This window comes from Mycteria americana, chromosome 8 (genome assembly GCF_035582795.1).
Source record: "Mycteria americana isolate JAX WOST 10 ecotype Jacksonville Zoo and Gardens chromosome 8, USCA_MyAme_1.0, whole genome shotgun sequence".
Lineage (NCBI taxonomy): Eukaryota > Metazoa > Chordata > Aves > Ciconiiformes > Ciconiidae > Mycteria > Mycteria americana.
Genome location: NC_134372.1, coordinates 19,883,490 through 19,911,405, shown reverse-complemented (window position 1 = coordinate 19,911,405; position 27,916 = coordinate 19,883,490). Strand labels below are relative to the sequence as shown.

The following is a 27,916-nucleotide window of genomic DNA, read 5'->3' as shown; positions in this document are numbered from 1 at the left end:
CTACCCTTTCCCCTCATGCCCTGCCAAAGGTGGTCAGCAAACCGAGGACCGAGAGGGAGGTAAGAGCCGAAGCTGGGCATCCCCCGGACCCAGCCCCGAAGGCGTGTTTGAGGAGATGTATTCCCGCACCTCTCAATTCACTAATGCCCTCCCCAAAACGATGCTCCTGTACCATCACTACTGCTTTCAGCCTGCTGCATGCTGCCATGCACGGTGGCAGAGTCCCCTCGGCTACACGTGGTGATGTGCTGCAAGACCTGCTGGCACCATCCCGGAGATCAGAAAAATGGCTTTGGAGCAGTAACTTAGGGCTACCAGTCATGCCAGCTCGGTACCTGCTAACAAAAGGGTCAAGCATCTATTTGGCTCTCCCAGTTTCCCTTTATAAAAACCCTGCTGCCACAGTATCCCCTTTCTGAGGAAGCTGGAGGGTACTTCATCACTGCCTGCTCCCGCTTGCAGACACAAGTGGCTGATCAATTCTGCTTAAACAAGTTACCCCCGATGCAAACCCTAGCCTGCTGTCTTGGGCTAACGGGCTCCGTGAGCATTTTCACTCTAACTTACCAACTCTGCTCCAGGCTGCTCCATGGAGCACTCACAAAATCCATCGGCCATTAAGAGGGAGCAATAAAAACATATCCCGTCTGGGTTGGTCTGTAAAGGCTCTTCCTCCACCACAGCCAGCCATCACCCTGTACCTGCCAACAGCCACGAAACTTTTCCTTCCCCAAAAGTTCTTTGAAATACATTCTCAAGCCCTATTATCTCTCCTGTTTATACCACACTCCCTCTATTATCGAGAAATCTCCAAGTAATTTATAAGCCCACAAGCTCCTGCGCTAACAGGGCAATAAATCACATTTATATACCCCGTCACCTACTGTTCGGAGGGCTGCAGTGCCGAGCCTGCCGGCCAGGCAGCCACAGGGCCGGGTGAAGCAAGGCGGCAGGGAGCAGCCACTGCCGTCCCCAAACCCTCCACCCTCCGCAGCACACGATTTGTTCAGAGCAGAAGGCAGTTTTGTTCCGCATCGGCCGGATGTTTATTTTTTAAGTATCCGGAGAGGATTCCAGCCTGTGTCCTACCTCACTGTGTTTTCCCCGTCCGACACCAATACAAGCACACAAAAGAGGGTTTTCTTTTTACAAAATCAGACTAAAGGAGGAGGATGTTTTTGGCCATTTTCCTCAAGGAAAGAGGTTGCCCATCTTATAATCCCTAAATGGGCAGTGGGTTGTTGGGCTTTCATGTGTGCCTCTGAGCCTCCCCTCGCCATGCCAGGTCACTGGTTTTCTTTTCCACGGAGTTGCAAAACCCCTGAATAACAAGGTTTGTGCATGGAAGTGCTGACACAAACCTTAACTACAGCATCCTGAACATGATACCAGAATAAGGACGCTCCCTGTGTGGCCCAGCATATGGATAAATAAAGCATTTCAGCAGCCAGCACCGACAGATCATAAACCTCCATGAGCATAAATACCAACAACAACCCAAAAAGATTAGAGGGCTTACGGGCGAGGCAGGCTGGGATGATTTAGAGTTGGGGTGGAAGGGTCATTATTGCTGAATAGGTGGGGGTGAGTGGGCCAAAGAAATCAATAAACCATTCTGCTCCCAGGGAAGGAAGGGGCCATGCTAATTGTGCAAACACACATTTTCCGTTTGAGGCTGGAGATCTCCAGCTCACCCAACACGGATGGATATAGGGAACTCACACCGTCTTGCTGAGAAACAAGGACTTCACCCCAAGACACGTGCCCCAGGAGCTTCATCACTCAGAGGAGACCTCACCTAAGCACCTCACTGGGTGCAACTCGCTGCTGGAGGCGGCTTCAAATGAATGCAGACCCAGGCAATGTTCATCTCCAGCTCCATTGATTTCATTTTCTGTGAAGCTAATATATAGATGGGATAAGGATCTCAGTTGCTTGCAGCATCACTGTCAAGTCAGAGCCCGGTTGCAGAGCCCGGTTTGCAGAGCCCAGTTCTAGTACCTTAAAACCAACCGACAGGTCCTGCCAGCAGTGGTTATGTACAAGCACCAAATACAAGCTTTGGGACCAACTTCATCCCTGATAAAATAACCACGTTTGCAAGTTGCCATGCTTGCATTGGAGGTGGAGGTGGCTCCAAAATTAGCCACAACAGATCGCTGCATCCTACAGTGGGGATGGACACAAAGCTTTGCAGCCGGGTTTCCAGGCACACAACTGCTGAGCCACAGAGTTCAAAGGTGACAAGTAATTCCTCCTTTGCCTCTTCTCTCTTCTCCTTCGGTCCTCCCCATTCCCAATTCTTCTACCTTTTTTCCCCACCTTCTTTCTAGGGAACAGGGCAATGACAAAAGACACCAGCTTTGGAGAGTGAAGGCCATTTATAAACAGAATAAATATATACTATAAAAATAAATAACTACTTGTACCTAAGGGGCCAATGTACCTAAAAGCCCATCTTTGGCACATACTACAGGAGGTCAGTCGTTCAGGGAACCAGCGGACAGTGGCAATGCCCACTGTTCCCATGAAGAAACCCAAGCTCACAAGCACGTACAGGTGCAAACAGTGATGATCTTCATTCCTGGCTAACCAGAACTGTGAGTTGATGCTGATGGTAAAAGTACAGGAACCTGCTCTGGTCCCTCTGCATGAGTTAGTCTCCGCCTCTGCTGCCTTTTCAAAGATATTGAAAGAAAACATTCTTTATATCAGTTAATAAAATAGCTCGAAACCTGCCCAGGTCATGTCAAGCTTACTGCCTGCAGTTAATGGATTTCAACTTTACTTGGGATCTTGAGAGTTTTTAAAACCAGTAATTTCATCTTCCCTCCAGAAATAAATTCCTCAATGGTTTCATTGCAAAAATATTCCTAGGAACGGACAATTCTGCTGCTCATGTACTAAAGACTGCACAAAAAAAAAAAATCAGATTAATATTGAGCCTTATCAAAAGTATGGCATAAACTGTGTATTGAATTTAATCCAAACCAAACTGTCAATCTGCCTTCGGGATCAGATATATCAAACATGTGAGCCTAGGGCCAGAAATGAAAAGCATGGTTTGTTTTCTAATAGAAGATTTGTACTGATCTCTATTAGCTGCGCTCCTGCGTGGAAATCTTTACACTGCAAATGCCGGACAAATAGGATTTCTTATCTTTCTGTTTTGTTGAGTTAAGGAAAAGTTTCATTTGATTTTAATTAATTTAGATTGCAGGTTTCCCATTTGCAGGGAAAAATTTTCAACTGTTTTGGAAAATAAATCCTTTTTGAAACATTTTAAATAGGGGAAAAAAGAAAAAGAGGCGTTACAATCACTAAGGCACCTTCCAAGGTTTGGGCTGCTGCACCCCTGCGCAGCTTGCGGGTACTAGAGAGAGCCCAACATGCTTTGCTGCATCCATCACCGGTCACCAGCGGCAGGAAAAAATGCTGCTGGGGGGAAATTCAGGCCAGCCATGGGCAAACACAGAAAGGAGACCTTATGACGTGAAGCTGGAGATTCCCCAACAGCCCTTTCTTTGAACCACCGGCACTCGTGCCTACAGCACTGGGATGCTGTAAAGCACCATGCCTCGGTCCAGACATGCCCATCCCCCTGCTCACCCAGCATCCTTCTGCGAGGGGACCTGCAGGAGCAGGCCAGAGCCCCACAGGCACCCGCACACAAACGGTGCCAATGAAACAGTACGAACAGTTCCCCGTTTGGTCTGGGAATGCCTATAGCTCCCCACCTCCCTGGGCCTGCCACCCAGCTAATGGAGAAGCTTTGCAAGCTCAGCCTTGCTGGCCCTGTGTCAGAGTTAGCACAGATTTTCTTTAGAAGTGAAACCCCACGACTTAACCTGGTGTTGTTCAGCTTCTTGGCACGCGCAGTGATGGTGCGTGATGAGGAAATCAGGCTCCCAGAAAGAAAGAAAACTGCGCAAATAGTTCCATTTTCTTGTTTGCTAAATTCAAACGGCAATTAAATTCATATTACCTACTCTTTCAACATAAACAGCACAAAAGCAAGCCCTCTGCCTCTCTGGCAGACTACTCCCATTTATTTGCTCCCTCTCCAAATGAGTGAACACAGCCCGGCTGACCCGGGAGCTGGAGGCACCACCGCAACGCTCACGCTAGCGGGGTCACGAGTGAGGACGATGCTCTCGGGGTGCCGCGGGGGCAGCCCAGTCCCATCCCCCACCTTGCCAGTGCTTTGGTGGCTCAGCTGCACCTATGCAGGTTAGGGGGGGCAACCCCAGAAAAGCACTGGAGCATGCACCTCATTCACCGCATCCACATCTGCAGGCATCTGCACATCTCTAAAAATCCAACCCTGCAATCTAGCTATCAATTTTGCCACAAATCAGTCAGTTTGGCTTGCAGGTCAGAAAAGTCCTCTCGTAGGGGCTGAGAGAGCGCTATTTCAAACTCACAAAATAAATACACAATATAACCAGGGTGGACCCTCTGTGCCTGCCTCGCAGACTACGGCTGGGGCTGGCCTGTGCTGCTGGGCAGAGCTGCCCTTGCTCCTCCCTTCCAACCTGAGATGTACCAGCTTTGCTGATCGTTGAAAACTCCAACATAGAAACGCGCATGCTCCCTCTTGCACTGCAAAGTTTTCCATCCCTGATTGCCCCATGGTTAGGCTGGCTTGTCACACAGCAGAAAACCCAACACGGAATTTCACATCTAATTTTAGGTGAAGTTTGTAGAAGAACTGCCTGTTCCCTGGGATAAAAATGCCATGTATATGCGGCATCAAACATTATTCCTGTAAAAGGCCCCAACCATCAGACCTGCTGGTTTTTCTATTGATTGCTGGGGGGCTGTTTGCTATTCTGATCTCAGCTGGTCGGAAGTCTCCCCAATCACCGCAAGGTCGCGACCACAGGGTCAGAAACCTGCACTACATACATCATAATTTATTTTACAGATAATCAATACCACACTGCACCATGCAATCTTACAGTACAGCCTCACATTGAGGGACTGATGCTACTCATACAGAATTGTAACCTTAAGGCCTGGCAGCTTAAGGGGGTCAAAATCAGCTTTCATTTTATAGCTGGAAATCATGGCTGGAAGTAGAGTACGCACCCCACTCACTGTTAGTTTGTACATTGATATAACTGAGTCAAATTCTGCCTATGGTTTGAATCCAACTTGGGAAAATAAGTATTAATATCTGTTTGGGTTCTTATCTGGCAATTCGACAGGAGAAGCCCAAGGAGCAGCACGGTTAGCAGATTGCCCAGGGTTTGCAGGGAAGGAGGTGACCCCAGTCCCACCTGCGGGTGAGGGAACCCATGCGATCGCGGCACTGCAGTGCCAGCTTTCCAGACCATCCCTCTCTTCAAATGGATTAATAGCAACAGAGAAGTGGCAAAATGCCCCTCTATCAATATTGTCCTTCATCCCGTTTTCTAATTTATATTCCCAGGGCTTCATATCCCGCCAGCCATGCCCACGGTCACCCAGCACACATGCTGCAAGCCCAGTTATTTACCAGGCTCGCCACTGCTCCCTGCATTTTTCTGTCAATTCTGGATTTCTGCAGAAGAGTAGCTCGGGGTATTCCAAAAGATACAACAGCTTTTTAACAGGCTGTCCTTAAAAATGATGCCAAAGATAGTATTTTAGCAGGAAAGAAAGCGATTTGAAATATGCAGCAGGAGAAAAAGGAACTGGGAGGAATAAGGAATGCTGGAAATACCTTGTAGGAAGAGCAATCCGTTATTAATTAATTGCTGCATTCTGGTATTTGTATCCATGCAATATGCAGTTTCCTGGGACCTTCACCAACGTCTGGCATTCATCAATCTCAATGTGATTTGGATTATAAAACATTAACAGAGGAATCACAGGACACACCTGGCCCCTTGACACTGTGCTTCCTCTCAGTGCCGTCCCCTCGTTGTTTGCAGGATCCAGCCCCTCAGCCTGGCCACTGCTTGGGGCTCTGCCTCTGCCTGGGGCGAGCCCCAGCACCCCCAGTCTGCCCCAATGAGCCCAGGAAAGCACTGCCGCACCCTCCATCTCGGCGTGGGGCGAGCTCGAGGGCTGGGCTCTGCCTCATCTACAGTCATTACCGGCCATATGGCAGCGAGCGGGACCTGCCGGACTGTTCCCCACTGCCCGCTTTTTATCCCAGTTCAACTGCCCCCCAAGGCAGGCGCTGTGATTACCCAACACAGCAGCCTCAGATCTTCCTAGTTTCCTCCCAGCTTGCCTCAAAAGCAAAGTTCACCTCAGCCAGCATCGCCAGCAGGCTCGACTACTCAGCTACAGCCATGAAGCAGGAGCAGCACCACACTGAGACAGGAGCTATACGCAGGAGGATGCTGTTAGATGCTGTTATTGCACTCTAATATCAGTATGTTAAAGGCATTTCAGATTTCCCAGCAGCACGACCCCTTTTCCGCTGGCTGCAGCAGAATAAAGCAGATAACCTCACGAAAAAGCAAGCGCGTGCAGCGAGCAGGGTGTAAGCGGACTTTGGCAAAGGGCACGGTGCTGTGCCGGGGCAGGATGTGCTGTCACTATGTGGAAAACACTGCCCTGTGGTTTAGCTTGAAATCCAGCTGTTGGTGCGGGCAAAACAGGCAGGGAGGTGTCAAAGTGCTACCCGGGGAGCCCAGCCCCACGTCGAAACAAGCTGGTGAGCCCGGCACCGGGGTCACGAACCCCGCAGCCTGCCCCTGGCCAAGCGAGGAAGATTGGCACGTCGGCTCCCACCCACTGCAGCCCCCGCCGCGGCAAGGAGCTCGCACAAAAGGAAACACACAGACCATGACAGGCTAAGCCTCCTCCTTCCTCCCTCTGTTCCCCTTTCTTTCTCTTCATGCTATGGTGAGGCTGCTGAATGTCAATAGGAAACTACTTTGGCAGAGCCAGACAGTCTTTTCTATTTTGGGGGTTTTTTTTTTTTCTTACTTTCCCTCCAGCTGCTTCGCTAGATGCCTAATCCTCCATGGACATCTGGAGAGGTACCAGGACACAGAAGCGCCATACCAGGTAGGCAGCATAATGCACAGCTCTGAAGAATTTCTCGTTGTACCTGCTGTTAGGGCACAGCGGGTGATCCAAACACAAAAGCCCAGGGAAAGAAAGAAAAAAAATAAGGTTCGGACCTGTCGGGGCCGCAGAGTCCCACGTGGAAGCCCGCCTGGTCTCAGCAATGGAGCACGGGAAGGTCACGCTTTGCAGCAGAGCATCTCTTTCCGAAGCATCCTGGGGGCTCCTGCCTGCCAGCCCCATCGCGGCTGTGCCCTGGGCTCTCAGGCAGGAGGGTATTTAGGTGCCTCCCTGTGCCGAAGGCTTCCATCCCCCCCAGCACCTGTGGCGTGACCTACCTCAGCCTTCCCAGGACCAGAGCAGTTTGCAGAGACCCTAGCCAAAGGCCCTGGCAGCAGGTATCCATCCTCCCATACCCCTGCCCAGGCACCAACAGCAGCCACTCCTTTTTTTTCCTTTTTAAATTACCCTGTTCCCTGAACACAGTTTTCACTTGCTGTTATCACAACTGATATCTAAAGTGTCCGTATCTGGGGAAAATCAAAGCGAAAGCAGCTATTGCTCAGCGAGGGTGGAGAGGAGAGAGCGCAACAGGGGTTTTCCCAGCTCCTAAGGAAAGGAAGATACCCATAAAAATACTCCCAAGGATCAGGGAAGTAGCTTTATAGATCCAAAAACATGATTTTCAGCCCCAGGGGGGTCTTCCTCTTGAGCTCAGACTCCCACAATGGAGGGAGATATCCACTCGCCCAGCTGACCAGCTTGGCGCTATCAGCTTACAGCAAAATCAAATATTCTGAGCAGCCACCTGAGTCCCCCCGATGCTGTTCATCCTACCTGAGCCCCCAGAAGCCCTCGGCAGTCACCCCCGCCTCTCCCTCGGCAAAGGACCCACCACCAGCTATATCACTACGTCCCAAATGCACCCGCAGGGCTTGGGAAGTGTCACCCTTCGTTCGTTCCACTCTTTTCTTTCCTGCCTTGGTACACTATGGCCAAGCTGCTCTACAAGAAGAAAACAAGCGGGGTTTGAGCGGGCATCCCTCCTGCAAAACCCAGCACTGCTCCAAACCCAGCATCACTCACCTCTATCCAGTCTTGGATGTGCCAGGTGCACTAAGGAAAGCAAAACAGAAATTAAATATAACAACCACGATGCGTCCAGCTATCTCGAACAGGGGAAATCTGAACCCCACACCTACTACACCCTTCTACCTGCTCTCCTCAACAACACCTGAGTCCTCTCTTTCTCTGAAGCATCTTGCACATCTCTAGAGCTTTGAAAAGGCAAACTGCAATACATGCAGGTGTGCAGATCGAAGCCTCCAAGCAGCAGCTCTGCTTTGCTGCCCATTGCCACAACACACCCAGAAAATGCCAAGCCCCCAAGTGCTGAAGGAGTTCACATTTGTTTCTGCCTCGCTGGACTGGGAATCTGGAAACCAGCTTTGTCCTTGCAAATCTTCCTGCTAAACATGTTTAAGGGGTCTTCTGGCAGAGGACCTGTCCCAGCACACTGAAGGGCTGGGGACCATGGGACGCAAAGGCAGCATCTGCCCAGGGCAGGCAGCCAACAGCCACCACGGGGAGCACAGGCTGTGTACCTCCATCTGTGTAGGAGCAAGACCCACATCTGCACTCACCCCATGCTAATCTCAGTCTCGCTTCTCCCATGAGAAGTGTGCATCAGCACAAGCACCAGGCCGCTGCCACGCAGCGGGGCCAGACTTCCCCGCTCCAGCCCAGGCAACTATTCCAACATGTGTCCTCTTCCTCCACAAGCCTGAGCTCTCCAAAGACCGGGAGGCAGAAGCAGGGTGCAAGGGGCAGCTTCAGGACATGACACTTCACTGACCAGTGCAATGAGTCAGCAGAGGGGAATAAAAATCCCTTGTGGCAAGCAGCATGGTCGTTTCCTGGAGAGCAAGGGGGTTTTAAAGAGGAGCGAATGATTTAATATGCAACCAAACCCTGCCTCTGCGGGTTGCAAACTAGTGGAGCCACACAAGCAGGCACTGCATCTACCGCCGCAAGTCCAGCAGCAGCAGAGACTCAGAGCCGTGGACCATCTCATCAACTCCAGCCCGTGATGGGGTCGTGCACTTCATCAACATCGCTGAGCTCCTCCTCCTCTAATTAAATCAGGCTTTGCTTATGAAGTTTCTCTTGTCTTCTTGCTGCCTAACAATTATGAGTCAGCTGCAATCAGAAAAATCAACAGAAAACTTCCCAGACCACCTTTGCCATATTTTGTCCTTCACAGCATTGCTTCTACAACCTGTGTGTTAGCAGCCCCGCACGAGTGCAAGGTGGGCCAGCTCAGGCGGGTACTGTGGTGTGGCAGGAACCACAGTGACAAGGCTGGAAAGCAGAACTCACTTCAGACGTTTTCATGGAGGAGCACTACCTTCATCCGAGGGGGTTCAGACACCCTTGGAGAGCAGGAGGCAGGTGCCAGCATGGGGACACTGTGCCGAGGACTCTGTGGTCCTGGTCCAGGCTGAGCAGAGATGGCAAACACAGGATCTCCCAGCCCGGGAGCCACAGGGTGCCGGGCCCCCGCCAAGTCTCGGCACACAGGGCTTTGCTGTGAGGAGCGGAGCGGTACGCCGCATCGAAGTAGCACCTGCCCTATCCCACAGCGTAGGCTTCAAGAGCGATGCAGGGATGCCTAAGTTCCAGAGCCTCTGTCCCTGGCAGCACACGCAGCCTTGGCCGCCATCTCAATACAGATGCTTGTGCCACCCAAGGAGGGTGAGGGCAGGTGCGTGCCCATCCGCAGGGAGGGCAAGCATGAGAGTAAGCCCACTGGGGCCACACGGTCCAGCACCTTGCCTTCGGTGCCGGCCACCAGCACTGCTGCCAGGAGGGCGAGGACAGGGCAAGCAGGGACCCTTGGCTCCAGCACTGCTTCACGCCCACAGAAGGGATGGCCAGGAGCCCCATGGCAAGGCAAGCCAGGCAGGCTGTGACAAGGACCACACTCCGGCTTGTCCACAGCGGTGTCCTTGGCGCCGTTCAGTGGCACTCGCGTCCAACCGCCCCCGGGGAGGACGGCTGCGGAGGAGCAGACGGGGAGAGGGGAGGGAGCCGCTCAGCAGGCTCACGCCTCCGACATGTGCTGCATGCAGCTTCGCCAGACCGCAGGATCTGGCTCACTGAACGTGTGGAAGCAACACTTCTCTGTGTCTCACTTTACAAAGCCCCAAACAATAACTGTCTGTCACTGCACAGGAGCTTAGGAAAAACATAAGTTGCTATTGGCATGGTGCGCATCAGCCTTCCTCTTACACAACACCAGCAGATGTGAAAGTAGCCCGGTGCTGCCTTGTGCGCTTCTCTGACCTCCTGTTTGCTCCTGGATTAGAATCCAAGGATTTGGCCCTATCAGGGACCTCTTCATAATCTAAGACAGATGCGCTTAAGGTAGAAGAACATGCCAAGGTTTATCAGGGTAGGGAAAAGGCTGAGGCAGCATCAGCCTCTGGTCTACGGCATGGCTGGGCCAGCCCATGCCAGCACCACCCCATACTCTGGCCGATGATGTGCTGGAGGTGGCCCAGGGGCAGAAGAGCTGGAAGCTCTTGCAAACCAGCGCAGCACCCAAAACCTCACATCCTACTGCTCAGCCTACACCGAAGCTGCCTCCAGCCCCCACGTGCCCCAGCGAAGGGGACCTCTGAGCTCCTGAGGTCCCATATCCCCGACCCCAACGTCTTAAGGGCCACCGGCGCTGCCAGAGCCGGCACAGCATGGGACAGGGACGTCCATCCACGCAAGGTGCTCCTGGAGTTTCTCGCCCGCATGAAGAGCAAGGACTGACTCCAAAGCCAAACCCGAAACCACTCCAGGACATATGGAGGGAAAAAGTACGTGGAGGACAAATTGCTCCTGGAAGTGTGAAAAGGCAGCGGGAGAATTAAACTGAAGGATGCTAAAGATAAGCAATAGAGGGAGAGTTTAGAGGGAGAGTAGAGAGTTTAGAGTTCACCAGTGGTGAAAGGGCATCCCTAAGAACAACCTGCATGAATAAATTAATCTCTCCAGTGTCCCCAAGGATATCCAGTGTCCCTGCTGCCTTCAGGACTGCAGCAACCCCAAGCAGCAGAGGAACTTCCCAAGATGCAAGAGAAGAAAACAAGATGAGGACATTGTTGCCATGGGGGAAGGGACCAGAGCACAAGCTGTCCTCCTCACAGCCCTGCAAGGTACAAGGCTGCTCTCATGGCCACGCCAGCATGCAGCCATCAGCACTCACCACCTGTGCTCCAGCAGCACTCTCCTCTGACCCACCACATGCTATTCCCCGGTGTCCCTCAGTGGAAATGTCACCAGACGGCAGGCAAAGCCATGGAGGCATCTGACTTGTCCAGGAGTCTAAATCCTGCTCCTGAAAACTCCCATCCCTCCGACCTCCCCATGGTCCGGGCTGGGGAACGCCTCTCCAGTGCTGCCACAACCCGCCCATGGGTGATGCTGCACCCAACGGGGTCACCTACGGGCAGCTACAGAGGCGGGCTCGGGGTCTATGAAAAAGCTTTTAGCCAGCAGCTGAGCTACCATACCACCTAACTGCAGGCAGTCTGCATGTCAACGCACCGCAGTCTTTGTACAAGAGTAACTAAGAGAAGATATAAAATACCTGAGCCATGGAATTTTGCCCCAGAACACCTCCAGCCCCAGTGCATGCTGGAGGGATTTTTACCTTTGTACACAGAGCCACAGGGTAACAGTCAGCAGCAGAGGAGCGTAATTCTAAGACTAACACATGGGACAACCCGCTGATCATGGCTTGCACGGGAGGGTGAAAGGCAGCCTTACAATATAATCCATTTCAGGCACTCTTAAATCTCCCCCATACAACACAGAGCCCTTTAAGCAAAACTAAACAACTTCCTTTAGCCTAAATAAATATTAAACCTAAGTGATGCATTAATTTACTCCAGTTCACGAAAGGCTAACTCCTACCCAAACTGATCATTATAAAAGAAATCCTATAATCCCTCACTCCCATTCAGGCTCAAAACATGTAATCCCGTGAATAAATCCAGAAAGAAAGTGTAACAAAACGGGCAATAAAAACTTACAGCATTTACATCTTTTCATCTACCATTAATACTGTAAACACTCACTCGAAGGCCCTTGAGTATGACTAATCTAATGTTTTGGCTCCCAACGCTAATCGCCAAAAGAGCTTGCCTGTCAGTGTAACACCCAGTGAGATCCGCCGCCCCTCCAGCCACGGCCCAGGACACCTCCTCAGTGCCCATCCGCAGCGAATCCCTGCCTCAAATCCTGCAAAATGCTGCAAAATCAGCACGAAATGGAGCAAGTATGGTTCTAATAGCACCAGAGTGCAGAGCTTTTTTTTTTTATTATTATTTTATTGCTTTGGAAGCCTGCACGCTCCAACTGTATAAATGCCAGTAACTTCCCAAGTTTTAAGGCTGCTGAAGTAAGAGATCAGATTTTAGCAAGTGCTTTCCAGGCAGGCAGCCAAACTTTTTCTGATTCACTAAAAGCACCAAAGGGAGGGGGAGAGGGAGGGGGCTGCAGGGCTGATTAACTTCAGTTACCGCACAAGCGCAAAAAAATGTCTTCCCGCTGCAAAGGGTGCCGTCGCTGCGAGCCCTGCGCAGCCTGTTATTCCTCGGGCTTGAAAAAAAAATAAAACGCACCGGAGAAATACAGCAAACGCCTTCCAACCACAGGGTAATTTACAGCTGTGGATCCTCTCTTGACGAGGAGGCTGCTCCACCGAGGGGAGACTCTGCTGGTATTAGGTTCGAGCTGCAATTTTCAGAGGCAATGAGAAAAAAAATGTGACTGGGGGCTTTTTTGAGGGGTGAGGGAACAGGGGATTGGGGTGGTTTGGTTTTAGCTTGGCCGGAGAGATGGAGCCCCCTCCAAGGCTGCATCTGTGTTCATCCAGGACCATCCCTTGCTGCCATCGGGTATCTGCAAGAGGGTGAGCAGGTGCAATCCCAGCCACAGCACCACACGGGGCCGAGGGGGTGGCATGAGCAGCCCCCAGCCCCAGCGGGATGGTGGGCTGGAGCCACCGGGGCAGTGGCACCTGCTCGGCCTGGCCCCGCAGGTGGGTCTGCTCCAGGATGCCCAGGTAAAATCCCCATCCCAGGGAGGTGTGTGGCCCCAGGGCTGTTGGGGAGCAACGGCCGCCACGGCACCCCCAGCCGCCGTCCCTGTCCCACAGGCGCCTGGGCTGCAGAGCCTCGCCGCTCAGGGTGTTCCTCCAACGGCTTCATTCCTGCCGAGGCAGGATCAAAGGCAGGATCTGACTTGGACGGCTTTCTACTGAATGATGGGGAGGGAGCATGCAGCCTCCTTCTCCTGGCTAGGGAAACTCGTGTTTTTCAAAGTATCAGTTTTTGGGAGTAAGTTCCCTAGGAGGGGGGGTGGGAAGAGGAAAAAAAAAAAAAAGGAGGGCGAGCAGGAAAGCGCCTGCTCTTCCAAGGCAAGTGCATCAATCAACATTGTGCAAGGAGGAGAGTCCAGCACTCCCTCTCACATCATTAGCCAGGCTAATGCACTCCAGAGGATCCCGCTACGGCAGGCTACCGGCGCACCCGGCTGCGCCCCAGCCCGCACCGGGCGGCCGAGCGCCCGCAGCGGCTGCGCCAGCGGTGCCTCAGCACGAGCGGTCATCGAAAAGGAGCTTAGCGAGAGGGGCAGCCCCTTCCCAGGGCCGGTGACACTCCAGCATCTGGCGCACGGATCAGTTTAATACGGCTATAAAAACTAGAGGGAAAAAAAGTGAAAGCCCTAGCCAAAACTGCCTGGCACTCCGAGGTCAGCACGCCGCCTTTGTTTCTATTTTACAACCAAAAGCGAAAGAGGACAGAAAGGACACGTACCTGTACCTGAAAGCACAGCAGCAGGAAATGTAAACATCTGGAGAGGAGAAAAAAAAAAGGCAACAAAAGATCAAATGATGTGGTAAAATGGTTAAAGTTGATTTTTTTTTTTGCTTTGTTTTTGTTTGCAATTTCTTAAAGGGCGCAGAGCAATGCTCCGCTTATAACAAGGCTCAGGTCCCGATTACCACCTGATTGCAAGGCAAATGCAACCGGAGCCTCCAAAATGAAAGTTTAAAAAAAAATAAAAGCAATTAAAAATTAAAAAACAATAAAAAATATTAAAAATATGCCATAATCCTTACAGGCAAGTGCAGGCTGAGAGCAGTGAATACATCGCTGGGCGAGGAGAGGGGGGAGGTCAGTGGCTTCACGCTAGCGGAGTGCAGTCCCCCACCGCCGCCCTGACATGGGAGCGATCCGGCCGGCGAGCTCCGCTCCGCGCCGCTCCGCGCCGCCGAGAAGTTGTGGTACCGCCCGCTTTGCCTCCTCCGAGTGACTCGCTTAGGCATCAGCTCTCCTCTCCCCCTGTCTCTCCTCCTCCTCCTCCTCTCCCTCTCTCTCTCCGCCTTTGGGGGGGATGAAGGTGCTTATTGTCAGTAACTTCCGATCATCAGCGAGTGCCCCCCCGCCGCCCCCCCGGGCCAGCCCTGCGAGGCGGATAAAGCCTCTCCGCGGGCCCGCGCCCGCACAGCGCCGCCGCCGCGCCCCGCTCCGCGCCCCGCCGCTGCCGCGGGCGGCATGGCGATGCGCGGGGCGCGGAGCGGGAGGCGGGACCCGCCCGGGCAGCCCCCGCGGGGCTGGCACCGCCTGCGCGGACGGGGCACCGCCTGCGCAGCCCGGCCGGGAGGGCAGCGGCGGCGAGGACAGTCTTTTTTAAAAAAATAAGAAGAAGAAAAAGGGGGGAAAGCGAGGGGGCTGCGGCGGGGCCGCGCCGCTCCGGCCCCCTCCGCGCCCTCCCCGGCCCGACGGAGCGGGCAGTGCCGCTGCTCGCCCCAGAGGCGAGGGGAAAAACCCCCAACGGACCCGCCGCCGCCGCTGCCCCACTGCCGGGCTGCCGCTCCGCGCCCCGCGGCCCGCTCCGCGCCGCCGACACGTGTCAGCCGCGGCCGCTCCCACACCGCGCTTGGCCGAGGCGGGGGACGGCGGGGGGCCCGGCCCGGCGCACTCTTACCTCCGAGCGGGCAGCAGCGCGTCCCGTCCCCGGCGAGCCCCGGGCGGGCGGCAGCGGGGCCCCGCCAGCCCCGGCGCGGCCCCCCGCGGGCCGGGGCACCCGCCCCCGCCGGCCCCCGGCCCCGCCGCCGCCGCTCGGGCAGGGCAGCGCCGCGCCCGCCCCGGTCCATTAGCCCGGCACCGCTCCCACGGCGGGATATTTACACCGGGGTCAGGTTGTCGGGGTTTGCCCGGCACTTCCCGGCCGGCGGCCGCCGCTGCCCGCCCGCTTCGGCACGCTTCGCCTGCCCTCCAGCGGCCGCTCCGCCGCTCCGCACCCGCCGCCCGGCTCGGCACGGCTGGGCCCCGCCGAAACGCTCCTGCAGCCCGGGGTAAAACCGGACCGGCTTCCCCCCTCCTCGGTTTTTTTTTGGGTAAAGAAAAAAATTCACAGGCTGCGAGCGTGCGATAACTCTCTCCCCGTCTCTGAAAGCTCGTTTATAGCAGACAAAATGCCAGGAACTGTTAACCTCCACGCATAGTCTAACTCTCCGAAGAGAGCCTAACGTCAGTTAACACCTTATTAAGTGAGAACATAACCATAGCTCATAACTCCCAGCTTTCCAAATTCTCCACTCGAATAACAGCGCACATCAGCACCGAGCGTTTGGCCCTGCTGCTCCCACATCCGTGGGGACCGAAGTGCTCGCTCCCCCCATGTTCTCAGCCACAAATCAAGCAGCATCTTTAATCCCCAGAGTTCATCACTAGGGACCCTTCAGACACCAGATCACAATGTTTTTCAGCCCATAGTTTCAGGCCCAAGAGGCACAGAAAACGGTAAGAAGTTTGAAAACAGTGACCAAAGCAAGTTCTTATAAAACCTCCAGCACTAATACACATATGTGATATATCTAATGGACTTCACACTTCTGGTCTTACGGATCCACAAGTCAAAAAAATCCAAACTGCTACCAATTACTGATGCCACCAACATCAGTGGCACCACGCATCCCCATCACAGCGGTCCCATGGCACCTTGCCACAGCTGAAGGCTGTTTCCAAGGGTGGCCAAGACCATCAGAGACACTTTCTCGAGCCCTGCAAGTTGAGCTCACCTAGATGCCCGTGCAGAAATGGTACAAACAAAATGTGGGGACTCGCAGGATGAGAGCATTTATCTTAGATGTGAAAACATTCAATATATTCCTAATCATCACCAATGTCTCTTTTCTTTGAAGCACTTTGGGTGGGGAGGAACCCAGCCTACGCCACCTTGTGCCGTTCGGCACTGCTCAGTCACCCACGGGAAAGGCATCCCACGGTGTGGGGTCAAGCCCAGCGTTTCCACATGCATCAGTCCATCACCCCACTAAGTCCAGTATCTGCCACCCAAGGAGACCCTGCACAACGCACACAGCAGTTCTGCAAAGCCAGAAGGCAATAATTCCTCCCTAACACTTGCAGCCGCTCGTAGTCATCTGTGAGCGTGAGCTTTGATTGCTCCTCCTCAGCTTTCCTGACCACCAAAACTCGGAGCAATCAGAAAATCAATCTGAACTGTCTCAGAAACAGCCCCAGGGCAGGAGTCAGGCCCCAATGGGTTTCTATGGCCCTTCTTAAGTAATTTTTTTTTCCCTTTAACTCTTCTTTAGGCACAAATGCAAGGCTGCTGTAAATCACATGCCAAGGGGGAAGATGGTAGAGGTTGGCTGTGGGAAGCCTGCATGGCCTCTCTGCCCAGCGGAGCTCCTGAAAAGGCCACCGAGTCTCCCACAGATAGCCAGTACACCGCAGACCACACCAGACCAAGGATGCCATTCTCAGCTGAAACCAGATTTCTCCTGCTCCACCAACCGCCCATGTCACTTTTTTCTCTTCCCAACCTGAGTTATCCTTGAGGAAGCAGGATCCATGCAGAAAATGGGAAACTGAAACTTGGTCCCCATCCTTGCCATGATGGTGCCAAGTTGCTGCACTGTTACTGTTAGGCATTAGGTTCATCCTGCCAAGCCTCAAAGCTCAACCTTTCATACAGGTGACATTTTGTGCCAGTTGAAAGCATCGTGTTTTCCTCCTTCCACAAGGACAAAAAACACTCAGCAACTGTAATATGGAAGTCAGGATTTCTTGGTGAGGTTTTCAAATCCAAAGCATCCCACACATGACCTGCCCCCCTCTCCCACACGAGCAGAGCCTTCAACACACTGAGCACATCAGCTGCTTTACATTACCAACATGTGGGCTGGCCTCAAGGACCTCAGGGTCTTTAAGTAGGATGATGTTTTACACCTGTACACCCCAGTGATGCAAACAGTATCTAAAGGGAAGTTCACGCTTTTTCTACTGTGTGCCTTCATAAGACCAGTCTCATGTGGAAATGTCCTTGGAGATGCACTGGGGAAGGAATGGAAGTCCCTACAGCAGCCACGAGCACCCATCCCACCACTTTGGGGCTTTGCATTGTGGCAGCCGCATCACCTGCCTCTGAGAAAAGGCTCCTTGGACAGCAACCGATGGCATTGCCCAACCTGCGCCAGCCCAGGGCTGCTGCACCCGGATGGAAGCAGCACAGATAGAAAAGTAATTTGTGAAGCTGGTGCTGACATTTATAGTTTCAATTCCCCCACCAGTAGGGAAAATTACAGCAGCTACAGCAGCGCTGCGAGCTCATCACAGGCGATGCTGGCCGAGACCTTGCCGACATGCCATGTGCCAGCAGCACAGCTGCCTCCCACCTCTGCATCCTGACTGGGGCTTCGGCTGCCAGAGGAACTGGATCCACACAGAGCAAAAGGCACCTGGACACCTCAAACAGCAAGAAGTGCCAGGGCAACATATGAGGGGTTGTTTTAAAGAGGGCACATTGGATTTTTCTTTTTTCAATTATGAAAACATTTCATTTTCACACACAAGTTCTTTATTTAAACTAGACCCATGTTTTGAGCCTCAGCAGCCTGACAAAGCCCTTTAATCTTTAAAATCCCAATAGTTACCTGGAGAATAATACCAATATTAAGTGAATCTCAGGCTACCACCTTTGAAGAACACAGCTGAGCATAGAAAATAGATGTGGCAGCTCACATGTATCTGTGTAAAAACAGAAATATTGCTTCACTGCATGTTGTTACGTATATATATAATATTAAGAGCCTATTGCTTCACTGCTGAAGGTTCCCAACACAAACCCAGAGACCACAGCCAATGCCCACTAGAAAACACCTTTATTTTACACTATTTATTTTTCATATGGCATACTCGGGGTGCAACGGCTGGCATAGCAAGTTCCCAAGAGCTTGATGTTCAGAGCATTTTATTAAGCAAGACACAAGCCAGGTAGGGTCTCCGCACTGCAGGGGGCTCCCTGGGATCTCCCAGGGTTACTGCCCTTCACTCACCCATGCAAATGCCTGAATTAAGACTATGTCCTACAGTGCCTCGGTGCCTTATTGGATTAGTGACTGCTCTTCAGCAGCTCAAATCAAAGTCTGAGCAGCATGACCTTTCACTTGTAGGGCTCTGAAGGTGCCCCCAGTGAAATGAGTTTCCCTTGCCCTGCTCCAGTGGTCCATAACACCCAACAAGCAGACATTTCACAGAGCATGAAACCCATTCAATGGGGCCAAGGACTTTGCAGCATGCTTGAGTGGGAAGCCTTCCCACCCATTGGACACCCCTTTGGAATGTGAATGAAGCCAGCAGTAAAGGCTGGTGCAGGATCCGGCCCCACTGCACCTGGCACACTGCACCACCAGGGCCCTTTCTGCTTTAGATCCAAGATTTAAAGGAAAAAGAAAAAACCCAGGCTGACATTTTACAAAAACCAAGTTCAGCTCCACATCTCAGCCCTGCCACTGGTGAGCAAACCTGTGTGCCATTTGCTCCTGTCATCTTTTGCATCTGCAGCCTTGGGTCATTTCAATATGCAGTTCTTACTGAAAATCAACTTGAAGAGGATTTCTACATTTTAAGCCCACAGTAAAAGGAAAGACAACTTTTAGAAGGGCTGTGGTACATATTCTGTCTTTATCCAGTTTAGACACAAAAAGGCAATTTCATCCCAAGTTAAGAAGGGATTTTAGAAACACTTCTGCCACATAGCCTGGACAGGCAGGGACAGAGGGGATGCTTTGCAGTTTACTGCCATTTGACAGAAGAGCCACCTCAAAACAACCCTGAACCGATACCTATGAGGACAGGACTTAAGGCCTTAGCACCATGGCATTCAGCCACAACCTTGCAGAAGGAACATGGTGAAGAGCAAACAGTCAGGACTTGGATTCAGCCAAACACAAAGCACCAGGCTAAAGCCCTGATTTGAAGCACTGGAAGCACAAAGCCATATATATCTTGCATGAAAATTCTGCAAGCAATTTGCAAGTCATCAGTGTGGTAGGTGGCAGCATGGCCAACAGCCCTGCTGATTCTTCTCCCGTATGTGAGGGAAAGGCCATACAAAAAGGTTACCAAGCAAAGCTGCAATTCCTAAATGAAAATGCAGCCCCTGAGACAGAGCCCTGCAAGCAACTGCACAGGAAAGGTGCTTAGAGTGGGGCAGGTCAGAGCAGCCAGGAGCAGCAGAGATGGACAGCTTTGTTCGCTTTCTGTAGCCCTCCTCAGCCCCAAACACTGCTAACACACCCTGTGATGCTTCTCCCACCTTGTACAGGTAGCAGCAGAAAGCAGCAGCTGTGTACTCCTGCGTCAGCATGGTTTGAACACAAGAGCATGCGATGATTTGGTGTTTAGCAATTTTGGTGCTTTGCACCCATGGTTGGTCCCCAGCAACTTGCTTCACCGCAGGCTGTCAAACAGCAGCTGCAAGGCTGGAAAGCTGCTAGGTGCTAGTGCTCAGCCCCTGAACCTCCCAGATTTCACTGCATACCAAAAGGCATAGGGAAGGCTCACTTATCAGTTAACTCCAGGTGGAATTTAGGTTTTAGCATGCTGAAGTTTCTCCCTGGACATAAACAAACCATATGTGGAGGAACAAAAGCAACCCAAACCATATGTAATCAGCTTTTACCCTGGGATTTCACCTAGCCCCAAGACAGATGAAGAGCCAGGGAGATCAGCACAGACTCAGTATGTGTCTGCAATTGCTCTGCTGGTTGCCTAGACTTTGAAAATGCATGGAGGCATAGGAAATGAACTGAAACACCGAACAAAGGCATAAATACAGTGAAAGCAGAAATGCTGAATTCCCACACCAAGCATTTGAAACACTAAATCAGAACATGCATAACAGAGCTTTCCTTTACTGCACTAAAAAAAGAACCCAAAATAGTGCTTTTGCTGCTGGGTGCCTTATGCTTACCGAGTTTTTAGCTTGTGACCGTTGTGCTGTGCTTTATAAGCCTCACAAATCAGATGCCAACCTGGAACACGTGAACTGCACCATGCCATGCCAGCCAGTGGGGATGGCACCAGGAATTAAAGACATTAGTCCTGCAAATACAGAAGCATCAATCCCATGCAGTGACCCAGGACCTGTGTGGGTTAGGGTCTTAATCAAGAGACCTGAAGACTGGCACTACTGAGACACAGGTGTGGCATGACCCCATCTTTTTAGCAAGAAGTATTTGCTATTTAATAGCTGCTAGGAAGCCCAGCAGGAAAGAGGTAAAGGTCTATCTGGAGCCTGGATAAAGACAACACATCCATCATTCAGCATTAAGGAGAGAATAGCTGTGAGGAATGATCTGAAGTCCCTTAATGGTGAGTGAGAGCTCACACAGATGTATCAGCACAGCTCCACTGAAGTTTTCCCTGCCATGGCCAGGGGAGGCCTCTTTTGGCCACCAGGAACTCCTGCCTTGGAGAACGAAGACTGAAAATGCACATAATGCATACCAAATATAAACAAACATAAAATAACAGAACAATGGAGTAATATAAAATAAGTAATACAAATAATAGGATATCAAGCATGGCAGCCTTCATTCGGTAGCATTAACAAGAGGGACAACAAACTGGGGCAGCCTTCTGTGGACTGGAAGGGGAGGGAGCTGGGGCAGGGCAGGGCAGAGTCCCAGGAGGATGCAGGTAACCAGGAAATCCCAAAAGCTGTTGCCAGCCAGCCCAGCACTGCAGACAGGCCATCCCAGCTCCAGAGAGAGCAGGGATGCTCCCAGGAGCTTCTGCAGCCAACAGCCCTTCCCGGACTTCTTGGGAATGGAGGCAAGAGCTGCATCTCTTCCAGGTCTAGACCATATGCATGTATCATGACCTCATGCAAAAGGAGAACCCAGCATGATACAACCTTTACTCTGATGTGTATTACTACTTCATAAGAAAAAAAAAAAACTAACAAAGCCTCTTATTCAGCAGCCAGGGTTTCAGGGTTTGCAAAGGTTTTTCTCCACTGAAACACCTCATGAATTTCAAAGGTATTTGGGAACTGAAACCCCAGATTCCTTTGAAAGCTCCAGCACACTCGTTAAGTCTCAGTGCTTTATCACCAGAGGAATGAGGAAAACTAAATCACTGAAAATGATGGGCACCTCCTCAAGCTAAAGAGATACCAGTGGACTAGTTCAATACACCGCTCTGCTGGGTAGCCCACCTCTGGTGCCCAGGGCCCCTCAGCCAGTGCATGCCCCCACCCCATGTCCCCCAGCCTGGCCACCCCTGCTCTGGTGTCCTGCCTGCACAGGGAGGATCCCCACAGGCTTTCCTTGGTCCTACCACCCAGGAGCATTGCAGCTCTCCTCTGAAAGCACGTGGCAGCTGCTTGAATGCTTCTGAAGGGAGACAAGAACAGGCAAACCTCTGCAGACAACCCTACACAAACCAGTGGGAAATTCCACTTTCCAGCCTTTGTATTGCATTAAATCCCAGGGCTTGGCTTCTTGGATTTATATTCCTCTAGGTTTCATTTTTCCCTAAAAAAAAAAATCACAAGCTGTTAAGCTTCAAACCTTAATATTTCCTTAACTTGGAGCTTTTCAGCTCGACAGCTCTTAAACATAAACTTGTTTGACTGAAGTCTCCTGAATTAAGCTGTCTCCAGCAAGTCACCATCTCAACTCCCATCTGTGGGGCCGCCTCCTCTCTGGGATTACTGATCCCTTCCTAAACCACCATTGTGGGCTCCTGCCCACTGCCCCTGCACTGCTCCGGGTGCTATCTCACAGGCAGGACCTCACATGGAGGCTGCAGGACCACGTGTCCCCACACAGCTGGCACGTGCCACCCCTGGGGCAGTTCAGGGTTGGTGCACACACAACTGCAGGCACTGAACAACTGGTGACATCCTGGACCTCTCAATGCCTCATGTCACTGTCCTCAGCGATGGCACAACTGAATGAGTAGCTTGGAGCAACTCAAGGTGGGCCTTGAGACAGGCACAGGACAGCTCTTTCTGAAAAGAACACTGAAGAAAGTATGTTTCTACTAATCTTTCTGAAGAGGAGCCGTAGGCCACACCTTGCTTCAGAGCAAGAACTCAAAAAAATGTAACAGATGGGTGGGTCGTCATCTTTGCTCTTTACATCAAAATATACCCAAACATGGCCTTTTTCCAGAAAATCAGTGTCACAGGTCAGCAAAGAGACACCTCTGGAAGTCCCATTCTCCTGGGGCATGCACAAGCATCTCAGAGCCCTACAAGCAGGTAAGGCTGAATGCTCCATCCACTTGGAGGTACAGCAGCAGGGCAGGGCTGGGCTTTTATCATCAGCATTCTCCACTGTGACTGAAGTGAGGGCACCAGCCACTTTGCCAAGCAACACAGAAGGAGAAAGAGATTCATGCAGGAGCACCACATCTGCAATGGTGTTGAAGCTTTTTCTAGAGACAGAGAGCAAGACTGACCAGGGAAAGACAGTGCTGCTCAACAGCATCGGGTAGAAAAGACTGGAGAAGGAACTGACAAGGATCAGAAGTAAGACAGAGCGGAGAAGCCTGAGGAGCAGTGGTGGACCGAGTTAGCAAGGAGAAGGCTGTGACAAGATGCAGTAGAACTGGGAACAAGTTTGAAGATACTATCCAAAACCATAAAACAGGGAACAAGCAGAAGCATCTCTCCTAGTTTGAGACCCTAAAAAAGAAGCCAAGATCCCCCAATCTCACTGTTCTTCTGTGGTCTCTGGAGATCACAAGGGCTGGGTCCCCTTCATTATGGTGATCCCATGACATGTTATTGCCCTTAGCTATGGGGGGTCATTTAGTTAAAACCTATTTCCATGTGGAAAATTTGAAGGAAATGGTTAAAAGTATGGGAAAAAGTTAAGGGGCAGGGAAGATGTCCTAAAGGCCAGAAGTGGCCTTACTACTAAATTGAAGGCTTTCCCTATCAGCTGTAGCTGTCCACTGTTCTCAGTGTCCACACACATGCATTTACATACAGTGAACAGCTAAAACAGCAGATACTTTGGGAAGCAACACTCAAAGCAATGCTGGGATAATATATACTGCCTCAATATAGCGTGATCTGTGTCACTAGAAGCCTCTCATTAAGGATGTTCTTGGGAAAACAATTACAAGCTTTGGGACAAATGTAAGGAGTAATGGGAAAAGTTACATGAACCAGGCACAGATAAAGGTGGCTACAGCAGTGAAATGCCAAGTACCTTGACAAGCTACAATATGCCTTCAACTCTCCCTGTAGTTATTTCCCATGGAAAAAATCAATTAAAAAACCTCAGGCTTAATTTGAAAACAGCTTTGAAAATTTATATCCTCATTCAAGAGGAACTTATTTTCTCTTAAATACCAGCTAAGTCAACAGAATTGGACGGGGTTCAGCAGGCTTAGGGTCCCAGCAATTAGTTGAAGGGATCTTGGTTAAGACTACAGTACCCTTCCTACAAAATTGCCTTCAGTTTAAAAAAAAGACTGTTTCTAGTACCAGCATAAACCAAACACTAAGTCTAAGATGAACTAGGCACATCAATTCTGTTTTGAGTGGCCTAATTATGTTCCCTCCTTTTGCCATTTGCTGTTCAGAAGTATGCCGATTTCCATTCCCTTGGCTGGACAAGTCTCTGGGCAGCAGCACATCACTGCCTGCATGGCCACCTCTGCAAGCGGCAGGCACTGTTAGAGGTCCCCTGCTGAGTATCCCACTGAGGGTCACCATTTTTCCCCATTCTCGCTTTTGACCCTCAACCACCTTCTCTTTTTTTGATTGCCCTTTCTTGTTCTTTTTCTCCCGGGATCCTTTTCCTATAAAGGCTCTTCTGGCTTGGTTAGGGAGAGCTCATAGAAATGGTGGAAGGGCAGAAGAAAGTTTCTGAAGAAAGGAGCATAGCAAAAGTCATCCCCATACAGCTGGTCACAGGCCATGCACACATACAATTAGAAGAGTCCCATGGTCTCCATGGCACACTTACACAGAATTGCTCCCCAAAAGTGTAAATGTAGATAAACAGCCAGCAAGTTGAGAGCACAGGATTCCTGTCTGCAAAAGGAAGGACGAGTCAGGCCCTTTCAGACACACCTCGAAGTTCTGTACCGCTTCTCCTGTGCCCAATCACACAAGCTCTGCTCTCCTCATACAGGTTACAATCACCAAGACTCAGACAAAGCAACCCTTAATAAATACCTGATTACAAAACCTCCAAACCTCACTCAACACAAGCAATTGCGCTTGCTGCTGCTTGCCAGGACCTACTGCCCATTAGACAAGGCCAGGGAATAAAGGCGCTCCATCTAACACTTGGCTCCAAACCACCAAATTCATTTGTAGTTTTTTCTACATTTCCTAAGTAGGATCCGGTCTTTAATTCCCCTTTGGGAAAACAACAAGAGGAATAAGGATCTATGTGCTTGTTCCATAGAGAAAGAGGGAAGGGAAAGTTGGGAAAGTTTGGCTGCTAGTCAGTAGTGGCATACTGGAAGGAGACAGGACATTGCTTGGGGTATCTGGGTAAGATTTCTAGAGGAGAGGACAGAGAGCGTGTTCCAGCATGAACTTAGCCCCTGAGGGACTGTCTGGGTGCCAAGAAGCCCAGAACCACCACCCATCCTAGCCCTGTTTTCCATTACCTCAGCCCACACACACTCCCTCCCACCCTCCTGCCAGCCATGCTCAAGTTGTTCCTCTCCAAAGGCTGCAACAAGCTGAGCACAGGTAAAACAACAGAGCCCCATACTCATCAAAACACTTGGTGTCTGAGACACCATTTTGGCAACCTAGTTTGATTCACAGGAGCAAAGAGAACCTCGAGACAGACCTAAGGTGGCCACAAGCACTTTTCTTGAACACCCCACAGAGTAAGACACAGACCAAGACTTCCTGAAGCTGGAGGAAAAGATTGTTCTACTGCAAGACAGTATTCATCTGTTATCACCTCCTCTGAAATCAGATGCCCAGAAACACCAGAGACTTGGAGATAGGATAGATCCGTATGGAGCAGCTGCAGCCAACACTGTGCAGCAGAGGACAGTGCTGCTGCACACGCTGCATGGTCACGCACACCCGCTCAGCTTTGTGGCCTTCCCCTTGTCCCGCACAGGGGAACACCACCAGCTACCTGTTCATTGTAAGGAATGAAACACAATACCCCAAGCAATGTACCCCTAACGCCACCAGCTACCTGTTCAGTGTAAGGAATGAAACACTTATGGGAGGAAACAAAGCAAGGAAAAAAGCAGGGGGAGAAATTGGTGGAGAAGGATGTCAAGGGACAGCCACCTGGAGAGGCATTCTACCATCCTATAAAGGGAAGGTGAATTGTTTTCCCATGGTAGAGTGAGGAAGCCTGTATTTGCATCAATGCACTTGACTATGTACCTCCACACTCTCAAATAAGCCATCCTCAAGGACCAGGATCACACAACCCTCAACTTAGCTATCAAAATTACAGCTTTGTTGCAATCATGCCATTATTACCATGGTAAAAACATGTTTCAGCTCTGCAGAAAGTCAAGGAGAGTACTTCCACTAACCCACATCTAGTATTTGGGGTCTTCTCTTCAACAGGTATTTTCACATCTGAGCTTAAACCAAGATTTTTTGAATTCAACCTTTGAGGCTCTGTTCAAAGTAGTGGAATAACTGGCAGCTGCATGCAAATATCCTAGAGCATACGGCTGCACAGCCCAGCAGCCCCACAAGAGTTGATGACAAGAGTCATCAGATGGCCAGGCCCAACAGAAGCAAAGTCTTTGGAGCCATGACTGGCAGGAACAGGCAAAGTCTGATCCTGGGAAGGATGGGGCAGACCACCATGCAGCCAGGAGTAGGGCAGTGGACAGCCACACTGACCACTTTTCACAGCTAGAGCTGCAAGAACATGAACTGGCAGAAAACAGTGAGCAAGCTAAGCAGGGCCAAGTAAAGTTATCATCTTTATGCTGTGATGCAGGTGCCTCATGATTCTTAATGGCAGCCTGACAGAGATTTGACTTACATTATACCTTGGCTTCAGCACAGGAATACATTTTCCTTTAGAACTGCCTGTATGGGCTCCATCTTCCCCCTGCAATCCTTGTGCCAAGTGTGGCTGTGCCCCACAGACCTGCTTTGGTCAGTGACCTATAGACAGACAACACCCTGGCTTTTCTTAAAAGTTTAACACTCAGAATATTTTATTGACTGGATAACCTCTCACTGAAATTACTGTACAATTTTCACTTGTTTCAGCCAAAATTGAGGGCAATTTTGCTTAAATAAGCCTGTCTCTGCCATTACCTCTATTTCACCAGGGAAATTTGCTCTCACTCGTGCATATGACATCATCTATTGACATAACCCCACCGAAACAGGCATTTCAAACCCTTATGTTCTGCCATTTCACATACTGCAATTATACTCAAGCTTAAATGAATCTTTGACACTAGACTTGCACTGTTTTGCTTCTCTACTATGCACTTTGCTTGGTTTTGTTTTTGCAAAAAGAAATACTTGCTTCTGGAGACTTGCATTGGTTTCCATCATGCCCAGAATCTCAACTATAGAAACTAGAAACTAAGGGGTTTTTTTATAATAGCAAACTCTAAAAAATATTTCTAGTGACAATTTTACAACCCAAATTATACATTCTGCTTCTAGAACAACTTGGAAAAAAGAACATCCAGTAAAAAAAGAGACCCCATGCCCAATTAGTACAACCCAACAAAGGTTTTTACCATGTCTTGTGAAGGTAACTGCTGTAGGACCCCAACTGAGCAAGTCCTTCAAGTGGAAAAAAACTCAACCTGCTAAAGCCTGCTTTAATGCCCTTCTGTTCTCAAGTAAGATTTTTTTTTTCTGCTGTGAAAAACAGAAGCCAGTTGCATTAATTCTCACACATAGCAAGGATTCAACCAGTTTAATAGTTACCATACAATTGCTTAAATGTTTTTTCTGTCTTCATGCCATTACTGCAGTTACTACATAGATGTAACATTCAAGCATTTAAAGAGATACAGCATTTAGACAAGAGCCTTGAGAAAGAGTTCAGTGCCAGGCATGATATCCATGTTTTCCTTCCCCTTCATCTGAAAGAGCCCTTATACCTTGACATTTCTACTTTATATGACAAGCAAGAATGGTCCAAAAATTGGTTTTAACTCATCCTCTTAGTATCATTGGTAGGCAATAATCAGAAAAGACACAAGGAACTGTGATAGGACTACCTGCCCATCTGACCTTTGGAGATTAGCTCCTCATCATTCCCAGGAATTTATCCACTGGCATTGATCTCCTTCAGTGAGCTCTCTAGGCACACCCTACATTCAAGCTAATTCTCTTCTCCACAAAACCCTCACAGGAGTCATTATGTGAGACAACCTCAGAGACTGTAGCCCCTCAGAGGACCAGCACAGCCAGCAATTCCCGAATCAAAAGTATTACATTTTACAAGTGGAGTCACAAGCCCTACCAACTCAGTTGTTAGAAAACCATAAACCAAAGAGCAATGAAGCAGGTCAGAAATCGAAATGCAGGAAAGGCT

General features: G+C 50.5%; 1 protein-coding gene across 1 annotated transcript in view; it reads right to left on the bottom strand.

Moving 5' to 3' along the window:
• FGF18 (fibroblast growth factor 18) overlaps positions 1-14,447 on the bottom strand; it is a 75,705-nt gene extending 61,258 nt beyond the window's left edge. The window contains exons 1-2 of the mRNA XM_075509542.1: positions 14,189-14,447; positions 13,884-13,920 (exon numbers count right to left, since the gene is read on the bottom strand). Coding sequence (XP_075365657.1) covers positions 13,884-13,920; positions 14,189-14,220 — 69 coding nt within the window. The 5' untranslated portion in view covers positions 14,221-14,447. The remainder of the gene's footprint in view (positions 1-13,883; positions 13,921-14,188) is intronic.
• Positions 14,448-27,916: the final 13,469 nt, after the last annotated feature.